Below are 20,843 nucleotides of genomic sequence, written 5' to 3'. Positions count from 1 at the left end.
TAGCTAGTTTCTGACTAGGTACTAGGTTACTAAACGGAATGTGATATTTGCGTGTAACTTGGTCAGATTTACGTCGAAACATCTTGGACACCTAAGAACTTTATAACCATAAGTGTACAACAACTTTTTAGTATTATTGTTTTTTGCCAATTTGCATCATACATTACCAAAAATGGACCAAGAGATAGTTTTCAGGTTTCAAATAAATAAGTGCACAGCAAATTTTAGAAGAGCCAAATTTAACTTTGATGTTCAACATTGGCTAGGTTAATGACCGCCCATAAATTTAAAATCATTATTTTTACTTGCTTAATTATATTTTATTATTGCTTAATCTTTGGCCGACACACAGATCGAAAATTACACAGAATCCATTAAAAACAAAATTAAACAATGATTTTTGCTTAAATTAAGTGTTTATACTCAAGTTCGTAAAAAGTATTGTGCTGTATAGTTTCAGTGCAATAAGTTGTTCATATATAGTATTTATATAAGCTTAACGAATAAATCTCAACATTTAGTTGCTCTACATTATGGCTATACTGAATCGTATAAAAAACAGTGTAAATAGTTATGCGTTCTTCAAAAAATGTTTTAAAATTGTAGCATAAAAGATTCGTTTACATTAGTATTTCGTAATTGACTTGTTAGTAAATTTGTGCTAAAACCATTTTGTTTGTTCGTAAAATCGAAGATATGGTCATATGTTTCGTGTATGTTAATTGCTATTGCATATAGATTGTGGCACTTGTTTGCATAAGAGACGTACAAAGTTCCTCGAATTGCTGATTTACGCTTACATCTAATCGTAGATATATCTAAAAGTACAACACACATGTGTACAACATTGAACAGTACTTGTGGAAGACAAGCAGTTGGGTATGTTTCGAAACGAATTACACGACGAAATCTAAACTAAACAAAAATGACATGTTCAACATAATATCATTTAAACGTAACCAAACACTTAAACATAGCTATCGGAAATCTGAATGCTAAAAACTAATGCGATCGTTTGTTAAGACACTTGATTTGGTAGGCGGTCGTTAGGTTGAGGCAAAGGACGTTGCTGTGTTTGTGGCTGTGGTTACTACAGGCTCGATTGCCGGCTATACATGTAGTAACAGAAATATTTGGCACTCGACAACGGTTGAACATATATGGCGCTGCACTGGAAGCTTTTGGGGGGGGTGAAACTCATCCCCTTGCTATCCTATGGAATGTGTTTGCTGTGGCGCGATGGCTTCGGTGGCGGCGTCGGCGGACGCGGCTTGCTTCCATCGACGGCACCCACCAAACTGAAGTTCGTGGTCTCCAAATACTCGTACGTGGTGTTGCTAATACTGGTCTTCGTCAGGGTCGAGGTGGTGCTCATGCTGCTGCTGCTCGTGTTGCTAATTGTGCTAAGCAGTGTGAAACCATTCGGCGTCCAATCCATGTTCTGCGACAGGCTGGTGAAATCGGTGGAGTCGCGTGCCTTGGCGGGCAACGGCGGTGGTCGAATGTCCTCCTCTGATGTCGAATCGGTGGTTTCTGAGGGTACACAACAATTTATTATGTGTTAGCCTAAAACTTGATTGTTCACAGTTCGCACTTACCAACAGAATTGCGATTGCTGCTCTCGGACAGCGAACGTGTGTCCGGGAAGTTCTTGATACTGGCCGTGGGCGTGGCAATGCTGGCCGGGCGAGAGAGCCGACGTTCTTTCTCCATTTCCGAACGCAAAGGACGCTTGGGTGTGAGCTGTTTTTGACAGAACAAGAGGTTAGATAAAGGTATCAATGCCATCGACCGCATCCGAATTTACCTCCTCTGTCAGGATATGAGGATCTGGCGTCTTGGGACCACTCAGAGAACTATTAGAGGTACTGGCTAGCGAAGCTATGGATGTGTTGATCTCCTTCTCGGGCGTCGAGGTTATGGTGGACAAGGGCGGTGTGTACCACTGACTGCTGGACAGGCTATGAACCTCACGCTCCTGTGATTTATTTAGTTTTATTGAGGGTTAGACCAAAAGTCATCACTGCCAACTTACCTTTACCTTACAATCCTTTGATCGCCGCTTGCCAGGAGTCTTGTCCTTGTTCTTGTTGCTCTTGATGCTCGGCGAGTGTCCCAAACTGGGTCTGCACATAATGGCATAGGCATAGTAAGCATAGACGACAAGCAACATAACGCAGTTAAAAAAACAAAACAAAAGGAAAATGAAATTCAAAAATCAAACGAAATCAAAGTAATGTTAGAGTCTCAAACTGAAAGCCAGCGGTTAGCATGGAGGAAGAGTTAGAAGAGTTCTGGTTAGGGCGAGCATTCCAAACAACTCGGGATCTTTAACGTCACTCACCTCGTGTTGAAACTTAAGCTGGCCAGAGTGTTCTTAATGGAATTGGTCTGTGGCCGCGGCAGAAATGTTGATTTCGACAGGCCACTGCTGCAAGTGGGAACAAAAAGGGGGCTTGCATTAGTACAAACCAAGGGGAGGCAGCTATGATGACTTACTCTGAGGAACCCATGCTGGTCTCGGAGTGACGATTGTTGCTGCCATCGAAGAGCGGGGGCAGGAAGGAGTTGGGGCGTCGCATCACCACCGAATCGCGTTCGATTTTCAGGTCACAGGACTTGCGACCATAGCGCAACTCCACGTGCTGCTGCATGTCGGCAAAGCATCCTTCCAGGTGCTCCTGCAGCGCTTTTAGGCTTTCCGGCGCCCGCATGCGGTGAAGCTGAATGGCTGTGTGGGACACAAAGCAAAATGTTTTATAATCTTGAAAGCTTTCACCTGCGACTCTAAGACTTACCGATCTCCAGCAACGGAATCTGATTGGCAATCAGTTCCTTGAGGTCCTCCACCAACTCCTTGTCGTCGGGATTCTGCTCCAGATAGTCATCGGTGAGGAAGGCCTCCTCGTACTTGGCGAAGCCACCCATAACCGCTGGATCGACAATGCCGTTTAGTTTCATGCTCAGCGGATTGATGTGCAGGGTCTCGTCGCTCCTGTGCAGGATCACCAGCTGCCGAATGTTGCTGTTCGTGTCCTTCATGATCTCCACCGCCCGCTCCAGCGGAGAGATCTTGAATGTGCTGGTCTCGATGACGGGGAACCAGCGCAGGATTCCCGGCAGGGGAAAGCGGATGAGCAGCTCAGTGCGCTCCAGCCACAGGTTCCGCACATCGTCCCTGTCGCCACCGCCCACGCTGTCCCGGAAGGGACGCGAGAACTGGAACTTCTGCACGTTGTTGGCGGTGAAGTACTTGACAATCTCGTTGTTGATAATTTTTTCGTTGAACTTGTTGAACGCCGGTCCCATTATGGGCTCCACCTTGTTGACCTGAATGTACTGCCCGTCGCTGTTGGTGATGTCCTCGCCGGGCGCCTCCAGCGTTTGCATGAGCTCGGCCTGTGGATGCTGCACCAGCATCCGGGCGCAGAAGTCACTGTGCCGCTCGTACTCCTTGCCACGGAAGATGTAGACGCGGTTCTGCAGGAGCCGCGGGAATCCCCGCCCGTAGAAGCACACCCGGAAGTACTCGGAGTTGTGCCTCAGCTCCTTGATGATCTTCTCGAAGAACAAAGCCATCCGCTTCAGCAGCTCCGCGAGCTTGAGGTAGTCGAAGATCTCCTCCTCGTACTGGCGGGCCAGTACCCTGCACATGTCGATGGCACACTCCCACTGCTTGCCCTTGTCAAAGTACTCCATGATCTCGAAGTAGAGGGCCTCCTTCAGTTGGCGGTGGGTGCGACAGCTGCTGTGCCGGTAGCTGCGCAGCTGCGGCGACAGCTCCGTGTCCGTCCAGCGCAGCAGCTCCGTGTGCAGCTTGAGCGTGAAGGCCGCCTCGGTGTAGTTCTCAAACTCCATGTGCAGGGCACACAGCTTGTAGACGTACCGGATGTACATCTCCTTGAGGTCCACTTCCGAGTAGAACTGCAGCAGCGAGAAGGTGCACGCCATGCGGTTCTCCTTGCTCTCGTCCTGGATAATGCAGCGGTACTCCAGCAGCTTGTCCATCAGCCGGGTGACCATCTCCACAAACGCCGTGCCGTCCACGTTGAGGGTGCTATGGACGGCGCAGCGCTCCAGCATGATTGTCTCGAACAGGTGCTTGTACTCGGCATCGCCCTTGCCTGCTCCAATCAGGATGTCCAGCTTCTCGATCATCGCTGTCTTGAAGTCGGAGAAGTTGCCCTTGTGGTGGGTGTTGTTGAACTTGGTGTCGCCATAGCTTTCCTGCTCCAGCCGGGAGCTGTAGTACTCGCACTGCATCATGTCGAAGAAAATGGGAATGGTCTCCTGGCGCAGCTCCCTCTCCGGTATCATGCTCATCTCCAGGATGGGCTCCACCAGCTGCGGCACAAACTTCGGCTTGTGCTGGCCCAGCTGGAACCACATCTTCCTGATCTCCATGGCCGTGTCCTTGCGGATGTCGCGGTATCGCGCGAACACAATCTGCCGCTTGTTGTCGTTGAAATCGTTTAACTGGAGCGGCGATTGCACGAGAAAGGCGATGGAGCACTGGAAGAAGTTCGACCAGATCTGCTTCTCGAATGGCACCAGGAAGTAGTCCGTGATCACCACGGTCAGATGCTTGAGAGCTCCCAGAATCACAGTGTTCTGGTGCATAATCATGTCCATCCAATCACGCGGAAACACGGCCTTCTGGTGCGGAGACACCAGCTCCTCGAATACCAGAAGGATCTCGATGACAAAGTGCTTTAGCTCGCCGCGCTGATGCAAGTCCTTCACAAAGTACTCATAGTGCAGGGCATCCATGCGCTGCAGGATTCCCAGCATGATGGCGAAGAACTTGCCCACCAAACCCGTGTCTCTGTCCAGGGCGTGAGCTGCCTTCATCACGGTGCGAAACAGGATGATCATAATGTCTCGGATGTCGTTGTGCGTGGCGCCAACATCCGAACGGAAAAGCAGTTTCAGTATGTTGTTCATGATGTTGATGCACTCGGCAATCTAACGATGGAAATGGATTTATTAAACATGGTCATGATGGTGGTGGATTACTCAAGGGATTTCGAAGCCAATTACTGTTTTCAATTTACATAAGTTTGGGTAGATATATTTGATAAACTAGAGATAGAAATATCTCTAACGATTTTATATATGATTTTAAAAAACAGTTTGTAAGACTCTTCTATACAGCTTAATTTGTGAATAAATTTAAAGTCTTAAGATAAACTACGCCAAATTACATAAGATTGCAAACGTAAATGGAACTCAGAGTTTAAAACTATTTATTTCGAGAGCTCTTCTGGGCTCTGTTGACTTTTTTTTTTGCTGGGCCTCACATGTTTAAGGTAACGTTAGTGTTTAATTAAATTAAGATTAACATAAAAAACGTTGCAGGTAGAAAAAAAAAACACGAAACCATTTAACATTGCATTGCAAAAAAGCTGGAACAACTTAAGCCTAACTTAGCGGGTGTCAATGGAGGGAAAATCGAGCATTTTTAGCATTCTCCCGCCATCGACAGCATGAAGCTTGGTAAGCCTTTGTACGGAGTGGGAGCGGAAAAGCCTGCCCATTTAGCTGCAAGCTTTACGGCCGAACAGAGAATTTCTAGGCGGTACACATGATAATTATACAAAACATTGGGGGTAACAACTCAAAGGGGTGGATGCTGATCACAGAACTTGACCTGGCCTGATTGAAAGTTCGGGATGAGAGATTTATTTCCTTTACCTTTTTGTTGGCAGTCGTATCACATGTATGCAGTTGGGATTTTTTCTGTCCGAGCACTTTGGCGGCTTTCGAAAGATTCTTTTCTTGCTGCCAGATATCGGTTTTCGAGTCTCCCTAGTTTTTTGTACAAGGCAATTGCGGTGGCAACGACAGAGAAACGATAACAACACATCGGTTGGGTTGTGCGTGAATAAAGATTTGGTTTGGATTTTTGAAATATTATACGAAAAACATTTAGTGATGATGAAATTGGGCAAGTGGTACAGACAGATAGAATTAGGTGGCAGTGTGAGGAGAGATCGCACATTCATATTTGGGTGGGTGTGTTTCAGTGTTTCGGTGTTTCGGTGTGTAGTTGAGGTGTGGCTAATGTTCCCAGGTGGATGATGTGATTTGTGTGGTGCTTTGATGAGCTGCCAAATGCAAATTGCTTTCTAGCTATGACAATGACGGTGAGCGGGTGCAATTCTAATGGCCAAACTAAACACGTCGGTGGAATGTTTACACAACATTTACATGAGTTCGCTACGTCCCATTTTAGATACAAAGGTAATCGCGCTATAGACACACACACTGGAAGATCGCTAACTAACATGGAGCTATCTTGGACAGAGCATGGCTGTCACTACATTTTACAATCATTTATATGGTGCTTAACACTAGGACGTGGACAAAACATTAATCTAAAACTAGGACACAAGACACATAACATAACAATAGGCAATTGATCAATTGACATTGCCAATTCACATGCTAAACATTCTTAAAACTCAATAGAAAGCAAGTGCAACATGCTTAACACTAACACTAACTAAACATAGCTAGCAAAAATTAGACTCTTAAATAGTTACTAAATAATTCAAACTGGAACTTAGCAAAATTAAGACAAGTCACATGTCAAGGGGAAAATATGAAAGTTCGCCGAAGTGTTTGATGCAATTAATATGTATGCAAATAATGATTTATATTTACTGAAATATCTGTGTTAATTAAGGATTAAGGCATCCCCAATGGACGATTCTTATTATTAGCAATGTCTGGTCTGTTTTTGGTGTGACCTATTTTTAGTTTACTTATATTTCTTGGAATATAAAATAAATAATAATAACAATTTCGAAGACCAAAACAGAAAGCATTTGTGTGAGGAAAGTTAAAGTAAAAGTTTGTTTTTAGTTAGTTACTTTCGGAGCTGACTTGACTTGATCATGTGTTGAGTAATGTTTTAATTTTGCGACTTGTTGGTGCATTAACAAGACAACTTTCGAGGACGATGCATTGGATTAAGAACAAAATGCAGTTCCAAATGATAAATTAGTGGCACACGCAATGTTGTTAGTGCTGAAACACTTACCTCCTCCTTGCTCTCGAGATGATCCTTGATATGCTTGCAAAACACGGGCAGCAAAATGGCCCGGCACTTGGGCAGGGTAAAGAGCTTGGTCTCCACAAAGTCCTTGATGCAGCCCATTTTGGACTGGGTGAGACGGCGCGGTGGGAACTTCTCAAGGATCTCCACAATTGAAATGCTGTAAGTAGTTATAAATTCTATTTAGTTTATGAAATCTGGTGGCACCTCAATCTGGACGCACCTCAATCGCACTTGATCGAACACCTGCATCAGATCCGTGGCTATAATGTGCAGATTCTTGAGCAGCGCTCCCTCTGACTTGAGCAGATTGCTCGGACAACCGATCATATCGATGAACATGCGAAGAAGTTCCTGCAACCGGGTGGCAAAATCCACATAGTCCGTGTCGCAGTTCATCTCGGCGTAGAGAACACGGGATCGAATCACGAACTTCATAACGTAGTGAAGGTAACGAGTGGTCTTGTACAGACGCCGCACCTCCGCGCTCTCCTCCAAGTCATTGCCATCGGCTGACTTTTCTTTCGGGGTGATTGCCTCGCTTATGTTCTTCTGCAGCACATCCATCAGTTTGCTAGGCATTGAAAGGATCAAAATTGTTAGTTATTATTGTTATTATTAGTATATATATATCACTTACGTGTAGGCAAGTGTAAAGGAGAAGCTCTCATTGATGTAAACATCAAGTACAGAGAGGAAGTGTTGATACTTCAGATCCGACACAGTTTCGATCAAATGTATAATGCTCATGAAGACGAGCTGATCGTATTTCTCGGGATGATCGTTCTCCACCAGTATATTGAACAGGGCATCGAGGATGTCCTGCAGGAATTTTACCACCTCCTCGCCGGGCACCGTGGACAAGGCATTCAGCGACTGTTCCAGCGTCTCCTTGTGGGCGGACCAGTTAAGAAGACCCAGCAAGCTCACTATTAGAAAAAACATTAATTACAAAATGGTTAAATTCTATTAAAACGCTTTTTCTTACCGCTCTGCGTGAGCTTGGTGCTGCACAGGTTGACGCCGATGGAGAGCTGATCCTTGGGCAGGAGGGTAAGTCCGCTGATCGAGGGCCTGGCCCCCTGCAGCTCAGCCACTGTGGCCGGAAGCTCCATATAACAATTGGCCACCGTTTTGTCATACTTCTTGTGATCGATCTTGTAAACGGCCAAGACATGTTGGCCCTGCGGTATGGTCGTGCCATTGGCCTGCATCAGACGCACATAAGCCAGGCCGAAGGGCTTCTCCGTGCGATCCTTCTGCTCGTTGCTACTGCGGTGCTTGAGCACGAAGCGCAGGTGACATTGCTTAAAGTCCTCGATGGGCACGTGGATCTTGAACGTCTCCTGCCACTTGGGCTTGTCGTCGTGGTAGTACACCACCGACTTGTACTCATCAATGGGCTGATGTCCAGCTCCAATGCTTAGTACGCCGGGCATTAGGTAACCCTGCTCGTTGGCCACACAGACCGACACCTCCACGTTTTTCTCCGAGGTTTTGGCAATGCGGGCAAACTCTCCACTGCAGATCGTGAGGTACAGATCATTGCGCACATCGCCGGGCAGGATGACCTCGGGGAATCCCATCTTTCGGGCCACTGGCACATTTGTGTGCACCAGACGGGGAAAGTCTTCCTTAATCTGCTTGATGTCACCACGTAGCACCTCGATGGTTACCGCCATCTTCGAGTCGATCTTGCCGATGTCCTTGTTGGCGATTAGCTTGCGCAGCGTTCCGTCCAGCGTGTCCTTCTCGCACATGATGAATGGCAGGTCTATGTTGCCGCGAAAGTCCTCCGACTTGTTGATGATGGGCGTTAGGTCCTTGCAGGCCACTCCAAACGGTCGCCGTATAATGTACTCCCCATTGCTGCTCGACGATCCATTCGAACTCACGGATAGCTGCGAAGCCTTACGACTCGAAGCGTTCAGCATGCTGTTGGCGATGCTCATGCTGGTCCGCTTCGAGTCCGCAGACTCCTTGAACTCCATGGAACCGATGCGGATGGCATAGCAAACGAGGTACATTTTCGCGATGGCCAGATCGCTCTTGCTGAGATCCGTGAACAGAACGCGGTTGTTGTCTATCTGATCGATATCGCGGGCGATGCCAGTCCGCGACCACTTGACCACATAGTTCTCGCTGATGGGTTTGTGCGTCTCTCCGTCGAAAAGCGTGAAGAGCAGGTCCGAATCCTCTTGGAATTTGCACACGAAGGCGTTTACGTGTAGCAGAATATTATGCGAGTACTTGTTGAGGGTTCGCGTTGTTCCCCGCTCGCTGGACAGCCGCTGTAGGGTGGATAAATGTAAATTGGTTTAGCAACAATATTATTACACTTTTAATGCTGGCATTTTTGAATGGAATGCATTTTTGATCTCATAGTTTCAACACATAAATGTTACACTAATGATCAAATGAATTCTATAAATAACTAAAACAATCAAAGAAAATTAAATAAATAAACAAAATCTTGACATTTCTTTTATGACTTGAACTTGAATTTATTGCTGACAGATATAGTTTTTCCGTTGCGGCTTTAAATACTCACATTGGCCTTGTCGATGCGTTGAATAGCGTGCACATGCTGCTCATAGAGTTCGGTGGTGCAAATGGCATTGGTGTCCAGTATGTCGCCACTTTCATCCCGCACGACCATGTCCAAGCCGAGGAGCTTGTTCCCAGTATCGATTTGGTTGGTGGCCAGCAGCTTCACCTTGCGCACCTCGTCCAACGGAAGATTGCCGGAGATCAAGGCTGCCCGGTTATTATTGAGCTCGTTCATTTTTGCGCGAATCTCTTTAAAGCTGGGATTTGTGGTCTTAAATTGGAAAATGAAATCGTTAAAATGGAATCATAGCTGAGAAGTATATAACAGCTCACCAGAAAATAATTCTTGGCAATGGAGCCCCACTCCAGGAGAACTTTTGTGATCTCCTCTACAATATCCGTACGCTGGATGCAGAACTCCCCATTCACGATATTGTATTCGCACAAATGTATGTAGCTCTTGGGAAATATGCCGCGTGTTTCCTTGGCTCTGCAATAATATCGAAAAAGGAAAAGGGGGTGTCATTAAAATATGGCGTGCACATGGGATGCAACATAAAAGAACAAATTGCCACTCTGTGCTTAGCAGTCAGCACAGTCAAAGCTTTGTGGTCCCCCTTTACTGTTTGGTGAAGTATAGAGCCTACAACCGACGCTCCACTGTGGACACTTCATATTTACATATATGACACAATTCAACAGCCATTGCGGCTGATGAATTGCCCAACACAAGCCCAGAGATAGGGGAACTTGGAGCGCTGGAAAGCGTGCACTAAGGAAAAAGGAGTCATGTAGAATTTAATCATTTAATTTTAAGATTAAATATAATTTATAAACTTTAAAGCTCTTTATTTTCAAATTAAACTTATAAGTATCAGCTATTGCATGAAATAACATTAATTTAAATCAAATTTTTTAGCTATTTTGAAAAGTCTCAAAATCTTATGAGTATTTGAAAATATTTTTCAGTGTCTGGGGGTCTGCAGAGGAAGTGCGCTCAAAGTGTGACACTGTCGGATGAAATGGAATGCTTTAATTTGGCTCAATTCGCCGCTTGACATGCGGGGTGGCCGCTTTAATTGCTCGAGGCATTCATCAGTTATGGAATCAGCAGAACACTTTCCCATCTCCCCCTACTGTGGGGTCCCTGAACCCCGGTCATAGTTCTACTTCGATGTTTTTGGTTCAGGTATCTAGCTAGCTGCGTAACCTTCAAATTGATTAACCATTTCCAATTGATTTCGATGCCCAAACAGAAGCCTTTTCATATTTACGCTTTAAAATCGTGAGAAAATGTACAATTAAAATTGATATTTTTCTATAAACAAAAATGGGCATTTGATGGGGAGAGGCGAAGAGCCGAAAACAAACAAAAATTCGGGCCAAAGAGGTTATCAGCATATCGAGTGTCGTCTCGCCTTGAATTTCATTTTATTGCCTGCAGATAAACGCACAGTGAAGTGTGGGAAACGTTCTACGCAATAAAGGCAAATTAACGTCACACATTCTGGCAGGCAACTGGTTTTCTTGAGCGGGCCTCACTGTGATCGGGGAATTTGTGCTTTTATTTATTTACTTTCTTTGCTACTCGTTGTATTTTCTCTACCATCCGAGATGTCTGGCTCTCCGAATCTCTGGTTCCACTTGGGAAGGGGTTGCTTGGGTCAGCAGAAATATGGAAAAAGGTCAAATCCGTCAATTCGAATGGCGTTCTTCTTGTTTCTCTTGATAAGACATGGTCAGCCGTCTCCAGATAAAACCAAAAGAGATACAAGAACAAAATTAAAACAAACCCAAACAAACCAAACGGCAGCAAAAGGGTCAAAAACCATGAATATATATTGAATGGTGGGAAGGGAAAAGAAAAGAAAACTTTATCTCTTCGACGGATGTGGCATGCAACTTTGGCAGCCACATGGTGGCATCTGTTCGGAGGAAAGGATGAAGGAGCGTTGGGCAAGAGCACGATGGCACAGATTTACCCGGAATACCCACCCAGGGCCAGGCATCTTGAGGAGTAAACAAAGGCCAAACCAAATGGGCGGCGCTTGTGTACCTGATTTACGATTGCCTTACTCTGCCTGTGAAATATCTGTTTGAAGCATTTCCGCTTCTGAACTTTGGCTGCCTGCTTCTGTGTTTTCTGTATTCCGTCTGTCGATTGTCTGCTACTTTTTTGTCCGCTAATGTCTGGGATGTTTCCCCACCGCTCATGCATATGCATTAGGCAAACGAGATTGCAGTGAAAGTCTGGGGAAAAGATCTAGCAGATTGTTTTTGATTAGCCAATCTACACAGATTACAATAATAGCACTGCACACTTTACAAGGAAACTAATGAAATTTTGTGATTTACAAGTTGTCCATAGTATTTTTTTGACCAGGTATTACGATGTTAATATAGAGAGAAAACATTATTTTAAATCTGTTTTGTTTTGTGAGGTCCTAGACAGCATTTATGTGTGCAAATCTATACTTACTTTTGCCTATAGCCGTAGTACCAGTGGGTGGTCTCCTTGAGTATTATGACCGCATCGCCCACATCCAAGTTGAGGCGATGTGGCTTTGTCTCCTGGTCGAAATTGCACTTGGCTGAAAACAAAGAAAAAACATTTTAAAATTAGTGAAAAATGGTATAAATATCGGATGTGTAGGGAGCTTAGATTGGAGCACCTTTTCCAGTTGCCAGCCGCTGCAAACTGAGCGAAATCACAGCAAAATCAACGCGAATCAACGGGAGCGGAAGGTTATCAATTAGCCCATTCCGTCATGAGGGGGACGCGCTGATCATCGGAAACTGGGTTGCCGCTATCTGTGCGCCCAAGCGGATGGGATATTTGATAGACCCGCCATCCATTTGATAAACCATTGTCCACCAACAACCCAGCAGATTCCCATTCTTCACCCCGCCTTGCGCCACTATTTTGTTGCATACGTGAGATCTAACATAAAAATGAAATACATTCTGGTCTTTGGATCTCGCTTTGGGCAACTTCCTCCAAGCCCCGACTGCCGATAAGACTTGGATGTCTGACGGGAACTGCAAATGACGCACTTGCATTGGGATTGAAAACCGATATCGCACCAAGAAGTGGGAAATGTAACTTGGCATCCCGGAATCCGTTTCTAGCAGATAAAGTGGTCAAATTTCAAATAAGTCGCAAAAGTAATAAACGAGAACACTAACATTTAATCAATTTAAAAGTGTTAATAATTTGCTAATATGATTATTGTGCTATTGATTCGGTAAAGAATCAATAAAAGTTGCATTTTAATGTTTACTACAATAAATTTCTTAGTAAGTTTAAGGAAATGTAGAGACAAAGATAAATTGGTAAGTTAGTTTTGCCACCAGAGTGAACAAAGTTGTTTAAAAATTAATTGGATTTTGGTGCATTCCCTTAGGAGTAGTAACTTTTCGTTTTCTTCACAAGAGACATAATGGGACATCGTCGGCGACAAACTTCCTCCTCGCCTGATAGTGCAAGCTTAAGATATAAGCAACAACATGATATATATATAGTTGAGCACAGAAATGTGCACCCCCCCATCAAATCCTCGTGCTCGTACTCGTATCCCCAGCGCCGCAGTCAAGCACAAAAGATACAAAAACCAAGTTGAGCCGCCTTCGCGTGGCACGCTCCGGGTGGTGGTGGTGCTGACGATGGTGGTAATGGTGGTGCTGCGACTGGGACTGGTGCTGGTGGAAGTGGTGGAAGTGCCGATGGCGACTGCGTAACAGAAGGGAGCAGTGGAGCGACGGAAGATACGGTCCAATGACCGATGCTCGCGATGTTCGCGATGCCCGATCTCGATGGAAAGCATAACAAGCGAGAACGACCTCCACAGCACATTAAGAGCGACAGCGGCAACAATTCGCAAAAGGTATTCATTGCCGCGGCAGTTGTGGTCGCACAACTGGGGCCAAAATAATAGCTTAAAAGGCCTGGGAATGTGGGAATTTGTACGTCATGTATACTATTTGATGAAGCTTAAGAATTCGCGGAACTTAGAAAGGAATGTTGTCTTACTATAACTTACTTGTTTGGTATGGGTAAAATGCTATTGAAACTTGCATAATTGCAAGAATATTTTTATTCGTTGTAAACTTTTTACTCATTTTATCTTTTCTTAATTAATAACAGGGAATTGACAAGATTTTCTTTTGCTTCTAAATGAGAAACGTCTATTTTGTCGATCATTTTGCACTGCTATTATTTTGACCTCAACTGTGCATACGTGTGAGATGGTTTTATCTGTTACTTTTTTGCGCTTTGCATTTTATTTCGTCTGTCCAATTGCGTGGAAAGTTAACTTGGAGTGGGACTGGGTCAATTGCGGAAACCAGTTGAGCTTGCCTCCCCAGAAGAACTTTCCCAGCTGGGAAAGTTTCCTAAGAAGTGCGTAAATATAGATCAAAGCTAATTCGACTTATCGAACTGATTGGATTTAATTAAAATATAGGCAATAGGCAACGATTAATGGGAATTCACTTATTTCCCTCCTGCTGGAAGCTATTTATACGAAATATGTATGTGAAAAAAATACTCGGAAATGGCGAAGTGAATCATCCGACGTCGACGCCTACGCCAGCGTCGACGCTGCGGTCAAGCAATCAGTCACAGGGAACGGCGCACCTATAAAGCCTCAGAATCGATGGGGTTGAGTTCAAGAACGATCGAAAACGTCATTAAATCGAGCCCATTTCCTTTTCTCCAGTTTGCCGATAAGCAAAACAAAGCCTATCCCAAGACTCTTTTTTCTGCTGCAGCGAAAAACTTGTTGACTAACGGAAACAATCATAAATAATGAAATGCACAAGTTGTTTGGCTATAAATAGACGGAGATCGCTGATGGGGAGTCACGGCTCAATAGCAGTGAGAAGGAAAAAGGGTTCATAACAATATAGAAACAGGCAGGCATGCAGGTAAACCAATCCAAATACGAACAATTCCCAGGCTTCTTTTATAAAAATGCACACGAAAAAATCATTAATATGTTCACTATTTGTTATTTATGTTTGTAAAAAAGACGGGTCAGTCTATTTTTGAAGTGTGATCAGAAGTGATTTCCGTGTAGCTTCACTTATTATCAGCTTAACAAGAATCCTTTTTTTTCGCTCCGTGTAGAGCCCCAACGGATGCAGCTGCACCTGAAAAAGGGAGGTTTTGAAGTGCCCCCAGCACGTGAACAAAGTGTGCCCGCCTAGGTTTACAGTTTGCTGAATGCTAGATAAAAAGCAAAAGCCAAAGCCAAAACAATAATAAGTCGCAGACCATAAAGCGACGTGAATATATAAAATAAACCGCAGTTGAGGCGCTTCGTCATCAATTGGTGTCGGAGTTGGCGTCGTGACTGGTGACTGGACAGTATAAAACAATAACTACAACAACGTGACAACGCGAGCCACAACTTGGCTCATTTTAAAATTTCAGGTTTAAATAGCACGCGGCTCAGAGAAGATTCTTTATGGCTATATATGATCGTACACATATGCAAATTCTCTACACACATTTAGGCATTTGTTTTTTTCGCTTTCCTGTATAGAAGCTGGTTTGTTTGACGCTCTCTATCGCTCGGGGGTATTCGAGTATAAGTACGAACTCTTATGAGCTAAGCCCCTAAAGCGTTTTCTATATATATAATTTTCCTATATATATGTTTTTAATTGTCCAAAGCCTGGGGAACAGTTTCGAGGGTTAATTATAATGATTCTCTTCGGTTAAAATGCTCTGGCATTGACTAATTAAATATGCCAGGGAAGATCTCTAGATCGGGGTGAGGTGAGATTAATATGGACAAAAAAAAAATCCACACTTGTGTGTATAATAGGGGGAAATGTGCGATGGGAGTTCTATTGTTTACTTGAAATAATTCTAAGTGACGGATGGATACATATGCGGCTAATTGAAGACATGTTGGGAGGAATTTATAATTAGGTATCGTGAATTAATTATCTCGGGTTTATTGCAGTACATTGAAAACAAAATTAACTACGGAACCAAAGTGATTGTAAATTCTTCAATGAGAAAGTTTAACGCTACCCAAGCAAGGCAAGAAAAATTTGTAGGGTTTGTCTCTTGTCATAAAGATAAATTTAAATTGAATGAATAATTCTATGAGTACCACACTTTTTTAGATTCCTTTGCATTTGTTTACCATCAAAAATAGCTATTGCTATTGTAAACATCGTTATCTCTATTTTCGACTCATTTTTGGGCTTGCCAAAAAGGAATTATTCGGCAAGCACATAACCAATTGGGTAAATCTGAAACCGAAATTGTACATCGCATACTTATGGGAAGCGAACCCTACACATTCCCTTCCATCCTTAGACCCCTAGATAATATTTGATGGGACATAAATTCATAAAAATACTTGCACAACCGCTTCGAGCGTCTTGCCCGTTGACAGTTACGGTTAATGTCGCTGCGGTCGTAAAAAGTATCTGGAAACAAATTAGAACTAGAATCCAAACAGAAAGAATGTTGATAAAAAAAGGTTGTTATTATTACGAAGCAGGGCCATAAAAAATTGCGGAGCAACAAAAGACAAAAGAGGAAATGTAAACACAAACTTGACCCATTTGGGCTATTTAAAAAAATTACTTTAAAACAATCTCAAATTGGTTTTATGACTTTTCGAGCAAGAAAGGTTAACTGCTTGAATGGAATAATGTTTCCTTAAAACCATTATGTCAATATAGAACATTAAACAACAGATTGATAGTCTCTGACTTAAGTTAATTTAAAATAAATTGAAACAAAGCAACATTTGTCGAAAGCATAAATAAATCTTAAACAATGTGTAAAATTTATCCTATTTTGAGAAAACATTTCTTTTAATTACTATTATATGCTTGATAAAAAGCGATGAAAATTGGAAACCCTTCCGTGGAAAATACTTCAATGAAACCTGGTAACCTTTGTAACGTTCGCTCACATTTCTTAGGCAGCTGAAACCAGTTTTCACTGACACCGGGTGACGCACTGTGCCCCAATGACGCGACCAGTTCCCCCAAGCCGTTGCTCGTTCCCCTGGTCACTTTCCCCTGATCGGGTTCGATCTCCACAACTGCTCTTTGCGGCAGGCAATTTATGTTTAATTAAGCAATTTCCGAGAGCAATCGAAGATTGCACTTGGTCAATTAGCATAGAAGGGAAACCAAAGATGCGACCATCTCCGACATTGGCAATCTTGGGCTGGGGTGGAATAGTTGCAAGTTGGGTGGGGAGCAGCGATTGAGTTTCCATTTTGATTGCGAAATGGAAAGCGGAGATTTGCCGGCACTGGGGGGAGTACGCTGATAGTGGAGGGTTTCTGGGGTGGCGGTCTAAGTGGAATCAGAATTAGAAGTGGATGTGAATTTCACTTGGGCGGTTGCTCAACTATCCGGAGTTGGAGGATGACATGTGAGAGTAAAGTCCAGGGGATGAATGTTCCCTGATCTGAGTCAGCAGCGCAAACAATTATGCATCCGCTGTGGAGGAAGGGCATCTGCCTCATGATAACACGAATCGGGGGACTCTGTAACATTATCTTGTTTGTCCTCAAAATTATGGAGGCGGGGACTTCAGAGATTCAATCAGATTACTGTGTTAGAAAAGTACTATGTTTTTTTGCTTTAAAAACAAAAATATTTTAAGCAGTTTTATCAATATTTTTATGAAAAATGTTTATTATTTATTTACTTTCAAATTTTAGAGTGATTTCAGAAGCGCATTGGTTAAGTACTTAGAAAATTTGGTGCACAGTAACTTTTTTTTTAAGTTTCTAAAATAACTTTAGCTTTAACTTACCTAAAAATCTTTTGGAATAACATTTATGGATAAGTGAAAACTAAAATCAAATTGTTTTGGAAAATCCCATATCGAGCTTTATTAAGTTAGAAATCTGAGAAGACCCTTTCATCTCACTACCAAATTTGATTAAGTTTTCACTTGTAGTGGAAATGGAAGAAAAAAAGCCTTTCCTTTGAAATTATGCAAATCAAAAGGCATTTCATGCATCACAAACTCCAACGAGCTGGAAAATTTTAATTAAATTGAGAAAACCCAGACTCTGAAATCAGAAACCAAATCAACTAGGCCCCCCTGTCTCCCTCAATTTTTTTCCTGCTTGAGTTTCGACTCCACGCAGTGGTGAAACACTGCTCTCAGGCCTCATTAAGTTTTACGTTTACTTTTCCAGCTCTTCCCTTCATTTGATGTTGTTGTATTTATTATTAACGCCGTTGTTGTTGTTGCTATTCAAATTTAAATGTAGAATGCATCTCAATGGAGTGAGTAAACAGAAGCAAGTGTCTGAGGGCGAAAGAGGGGAACCTGCAGGTGCACACCAACTAAAGGCAATGAACAGTGGAGTAGTGCAGTAAAGTGAAGATGTCACCGCGGGCAAACTTTTAACTTGGTCCTCAAACAGACAAATCATCAAAGCAAGATGTAGGGGCACAGTGGTAGGTTTAAAAATGTAATTTTTCGAATGTTATATGGCAACACCTTAACTACATATGTATATACTAAACATTTTAAACATTTTAAGATCATATATTATTTAGAAAAACACTAAATTAAAGGTTGTATACAATATTTCTTATTTTCTGTAATTGTTATTCCTTAAGGAGAAAAAAATATAACAATTTTTTAAAATATAAGTTTTATGTATTTTAAGGTTGTATAACATTTTTTTAATTTTCAGAGCTTTTCTTAAAAAGAAACATTCTATTATTTAAACTTTCTTAAAAGTAATTTAAATCATATATTTAACTTGTTCTTTTCGTGTGAATGTAAAAATTTTGAATTCGTAAATGTATACAGTTTTTATTTGTATTCATTTTGTTGCAGTTGACACATTTGGTTTAGATTAGTTCACTATTTTAGGGAGTATTTGGTTTTTGCGAGCTATATTTTAGAAATCTTTCACTGTGCATGGGGATGAGGTAGCAAGTGAGCTGAAGTATCCCACTCAACAGGAGTGAGGGGAACTGCATGTATATATATACAACTACTACTATGCAGGAGGTAGAGGACTTAAGTTTAGCTCGCTCGCTCACTCGCCTTCAACAGAAACCAATTTTTAGCCCAGTACCACCCACAATCACAGGCAAACATCGATAGACGATAACATAAATGAGCCCGCATAAAGTGATAAAGCAATTATTCAATTGTTATCGTCGCTGACTAGCTGTATTTAACAAATAATACTCAAAATGGATGAGCTGCCAAGCAAGTGCTTAAGTTTAAGATGTTTTACAATAGGTGGGTTGACAGTTATTTGATTAAAATTTAGAAATTTGTAAGAACCAAATGCAAGTAAACAAAGTGGAAGGCAGCCATAAGACAACCGCACATCAAACTGTCTTTGATAAGGCGTTTCTTCTCCATTTCGGCTGAGCTGTAAGGCATTTCGCATTACAAAGGCCAAAATCGCAACTCAATGCCAACGACTAACTTATCTACCGCCCCATATTCAGCATTATCACAGTTGATTACATTTTACCAACGCACACCACCCTCCGCCCACCTGACCACGCCCCATCGGTATTATCGGGTACTCGCCACGATTTCGAAAGTTAGTACACGCGCAAACACCGAAAAAAGGGCAGAGGCAGAGGCAAACATGTGTAAATAACAAGTGCAAACACTGGGGAGCTCCATTCGAGTGTTAGCGAATGAGTTTCTCAGTTCCTCTCGGTCTACCTGCAATAGTACCTGTACCTGTCGTATCTATTGATCAGCGGTGAAAAGGTCAACAAAGCGGGAGCCATAAAAAATTCACACGTATTCGAAGCGGGTCGCGATTAGATATTTCATGGTCACTGGCAATGAATTGGGATTTGTCTTGCAGCAAACACAGAAAAAAAATACAGTGCAGGTCAAAAGGTTCAATACCACCTTGCAAATGAATTCTATTATTATTTATTTTATAAACATATTTTCGAAAATTTTAATATTTGTCGTTTAATTATCTGATTTAAAATTACTTGATTTTTATGACATCATTTTTATTAAAATAATTTTGATATAAATATGAAATCAAAACTTTTTAAATTGAATTGTTAGAAAATTTTGTTTTTATATCTAATTTGTATCAAAAAACGAAATTTGTGGGTTATTCGTAAAAGCATCTTTAGAATTTTTTTTCTGTGTATGATCACTTATTTCTGGGAGTGTGTTGCAGTTGCACGTGAGAGGGAAGAGGAATGGGACGGATAATGAAAACAGGTTTTTGTTTCAAGAGCAAATCTCAGAATTCTATGCTAGTGTTGAATGAGGAGGATAAAATGGAAAGAAAAACGAAATTACAAAAAGAGAGAGGATCAACAGCAGCCTCGTGTGCAAGAGAGAATGTGCAACAAGTTTTACCGTAGCAACGCAGCAGGGGGCACACACACGCGGAGAAACGAGGGAAAGACAAAAAGGTGGGGGTTGGGTTCTGGAAAGAAGCAGCTAGCAGTTCATAAACTTTTCCTTAATGCTTGTTTACCAAACACTTTGTTTAAACATTCTTGACTGGGCTAGCCATATTCTAGGTAATTTATCGCTATAATTGCTAACTTACCAATGCCGAATTCCGCCTGCTTGGCATTGCAATCGCTCCACACACTCATCTTGAAGGCTTTTAAATTTGTTGTTTTTTTGCGCTGACTTTTACCACCAACACAAGCGAAAAGATCACTCACACATGCAAAGCGGTAGACTTTCGTTTGCGAAAATTAAAACAACAACACATTGAATTAGGCAACACCAAAAAGAGCAACACGTAGTTGAAATTTCGATTTCGTTTTCACAATGCCGCCAACTCAAGCATTTCGTCTCCGATTTCGCTACAGATTTCGACGAACACCGGGTATTGCCACAAATCAAATCGCCACAAATAATTATTGCACTAAAGCCTGCATTCCGCGCAATTGTCGCTTGCTAATGCATTTTGCGTTGTTTTTCGCTTGTTTTGTTCTCGATTTGGGAGTTGGCCGTTGCCGCTCAGCTAATTATCTCGGCTCTCACTCCCGCACATGCACACGCACTCGCACACACACACTCTGGCGCGCACGGCTCACACTTAATTAACTGAGCTCTCCGGAAGAGAACTTGCGCGCTCCGTTCGTTTGTTGTGAATGATATAGAGGTGGAGAAACATAGAGCTGAAAAAACCATCGACGATAGTATCGGTGTTAACGATGGTGGCTGTGCTGAGCGTCACCATCGATTGTTTTTGTAACCATCGATACATCG

General features: G+C 42.7%; 1 protein-coding gene across 6 annotated transcripts; it reads right to left on the bottom strand.

Moving 5' to 3' along the window:
- Positions 1-295: 295 nt before the first annotated feature.
- LOC128251779 (dedicator of cytokinesis protein 1) lies at positions 296-20,721 on the bottom strand. Of its 6 annotated transcripts, none has more exons than XM_052978983.1 (16): positions 20,170-20,721; positions 12,090-12,201; positions 9,944-10,100; positions 9,612-9,881; positions 8,049-9,351; positions 7,701-7,989; positions 7,284-7,634; positions 7,046-7,220; positions 5,695-5,808; positions 2,799-4,965; positions 2,500-2,731; positions 2,345-2,431; positions 2,036-2,126; positions 1,808-1,978; positions 1,599-1,743; positions 296-1,533 (listed from the first exon to the last, which is right to left on the bottom strand). In XM_052978983.1, the coding sequence occupies exons 1-16, from the start codon at positions 20,216-20,218 to the stop codon at positions 1,214-1,216; spliced, it is 6,033 nt and encodes a 2,010-aa protein (XP_052834943.1). In that variant the 5' UTR covers positions 20,219-20,721; the 3' UTR covers positions 296-1,213. The 6 variants fall into 6 exon arrangements, with proteins under 6 accessions (XP_052834943.1, XP_052835026.1, XP_052835108.1 ...); XM_052979066.1 differs by having other exon boundaries at positions 2,042-2,126; XM_052979148.1 differs by lacking the exon at positions 5,695-5,808.
- Positions 20,722-20,843: the final 122 nt, after the last annotated feature.

This window comes from Drosophila gunungcola, chromosome 3R (assembly GCF_025200985.1).
Source record: "Drosophila gunungcola strain Sukarami chromosome 3R, Dgunungcola_SK_2, whole genome shotgun sequence".
In the NCBI taxonomy this organism is placed as follows: Eukaryota; Metazoa; Arthropoda; class Insecta; order Diptera; family Drosophilidae; genus Drosophila; species Drosophila gunungcola.
This window is presented reverse-complemented; position numbering and strand designations above follow the sequence as displayed.

What these genes read in the sequence shown, in the direction of transcription:
- LOC128251779 (XM_052978983.1), bottom strand. Translation starts at nt 20,218, where the DNA reads ATGAGTGTGTGGAGCGATTGCAATGCCAAGCAGGCGGAATTCGGCATT. An exon ending in TTGCCAAGAATTATTTTCTG is followed by an intron (nt 9,882 to 9,943) that starts GTGAGCTGTTAT and finishes TTCCAATTTAAG; the next exon opens with ACCACAAATCCCAGCTTTAA. An exon ending in ATCTCGAGAGCAAGGAGGAG is followed by an intron (nt 5,809 to 7,045) that starts GTAAGTGTTTCA and finishes ACAAAAAACTAG; the next exon opens with GGAGACTCGAAAACCGATAT.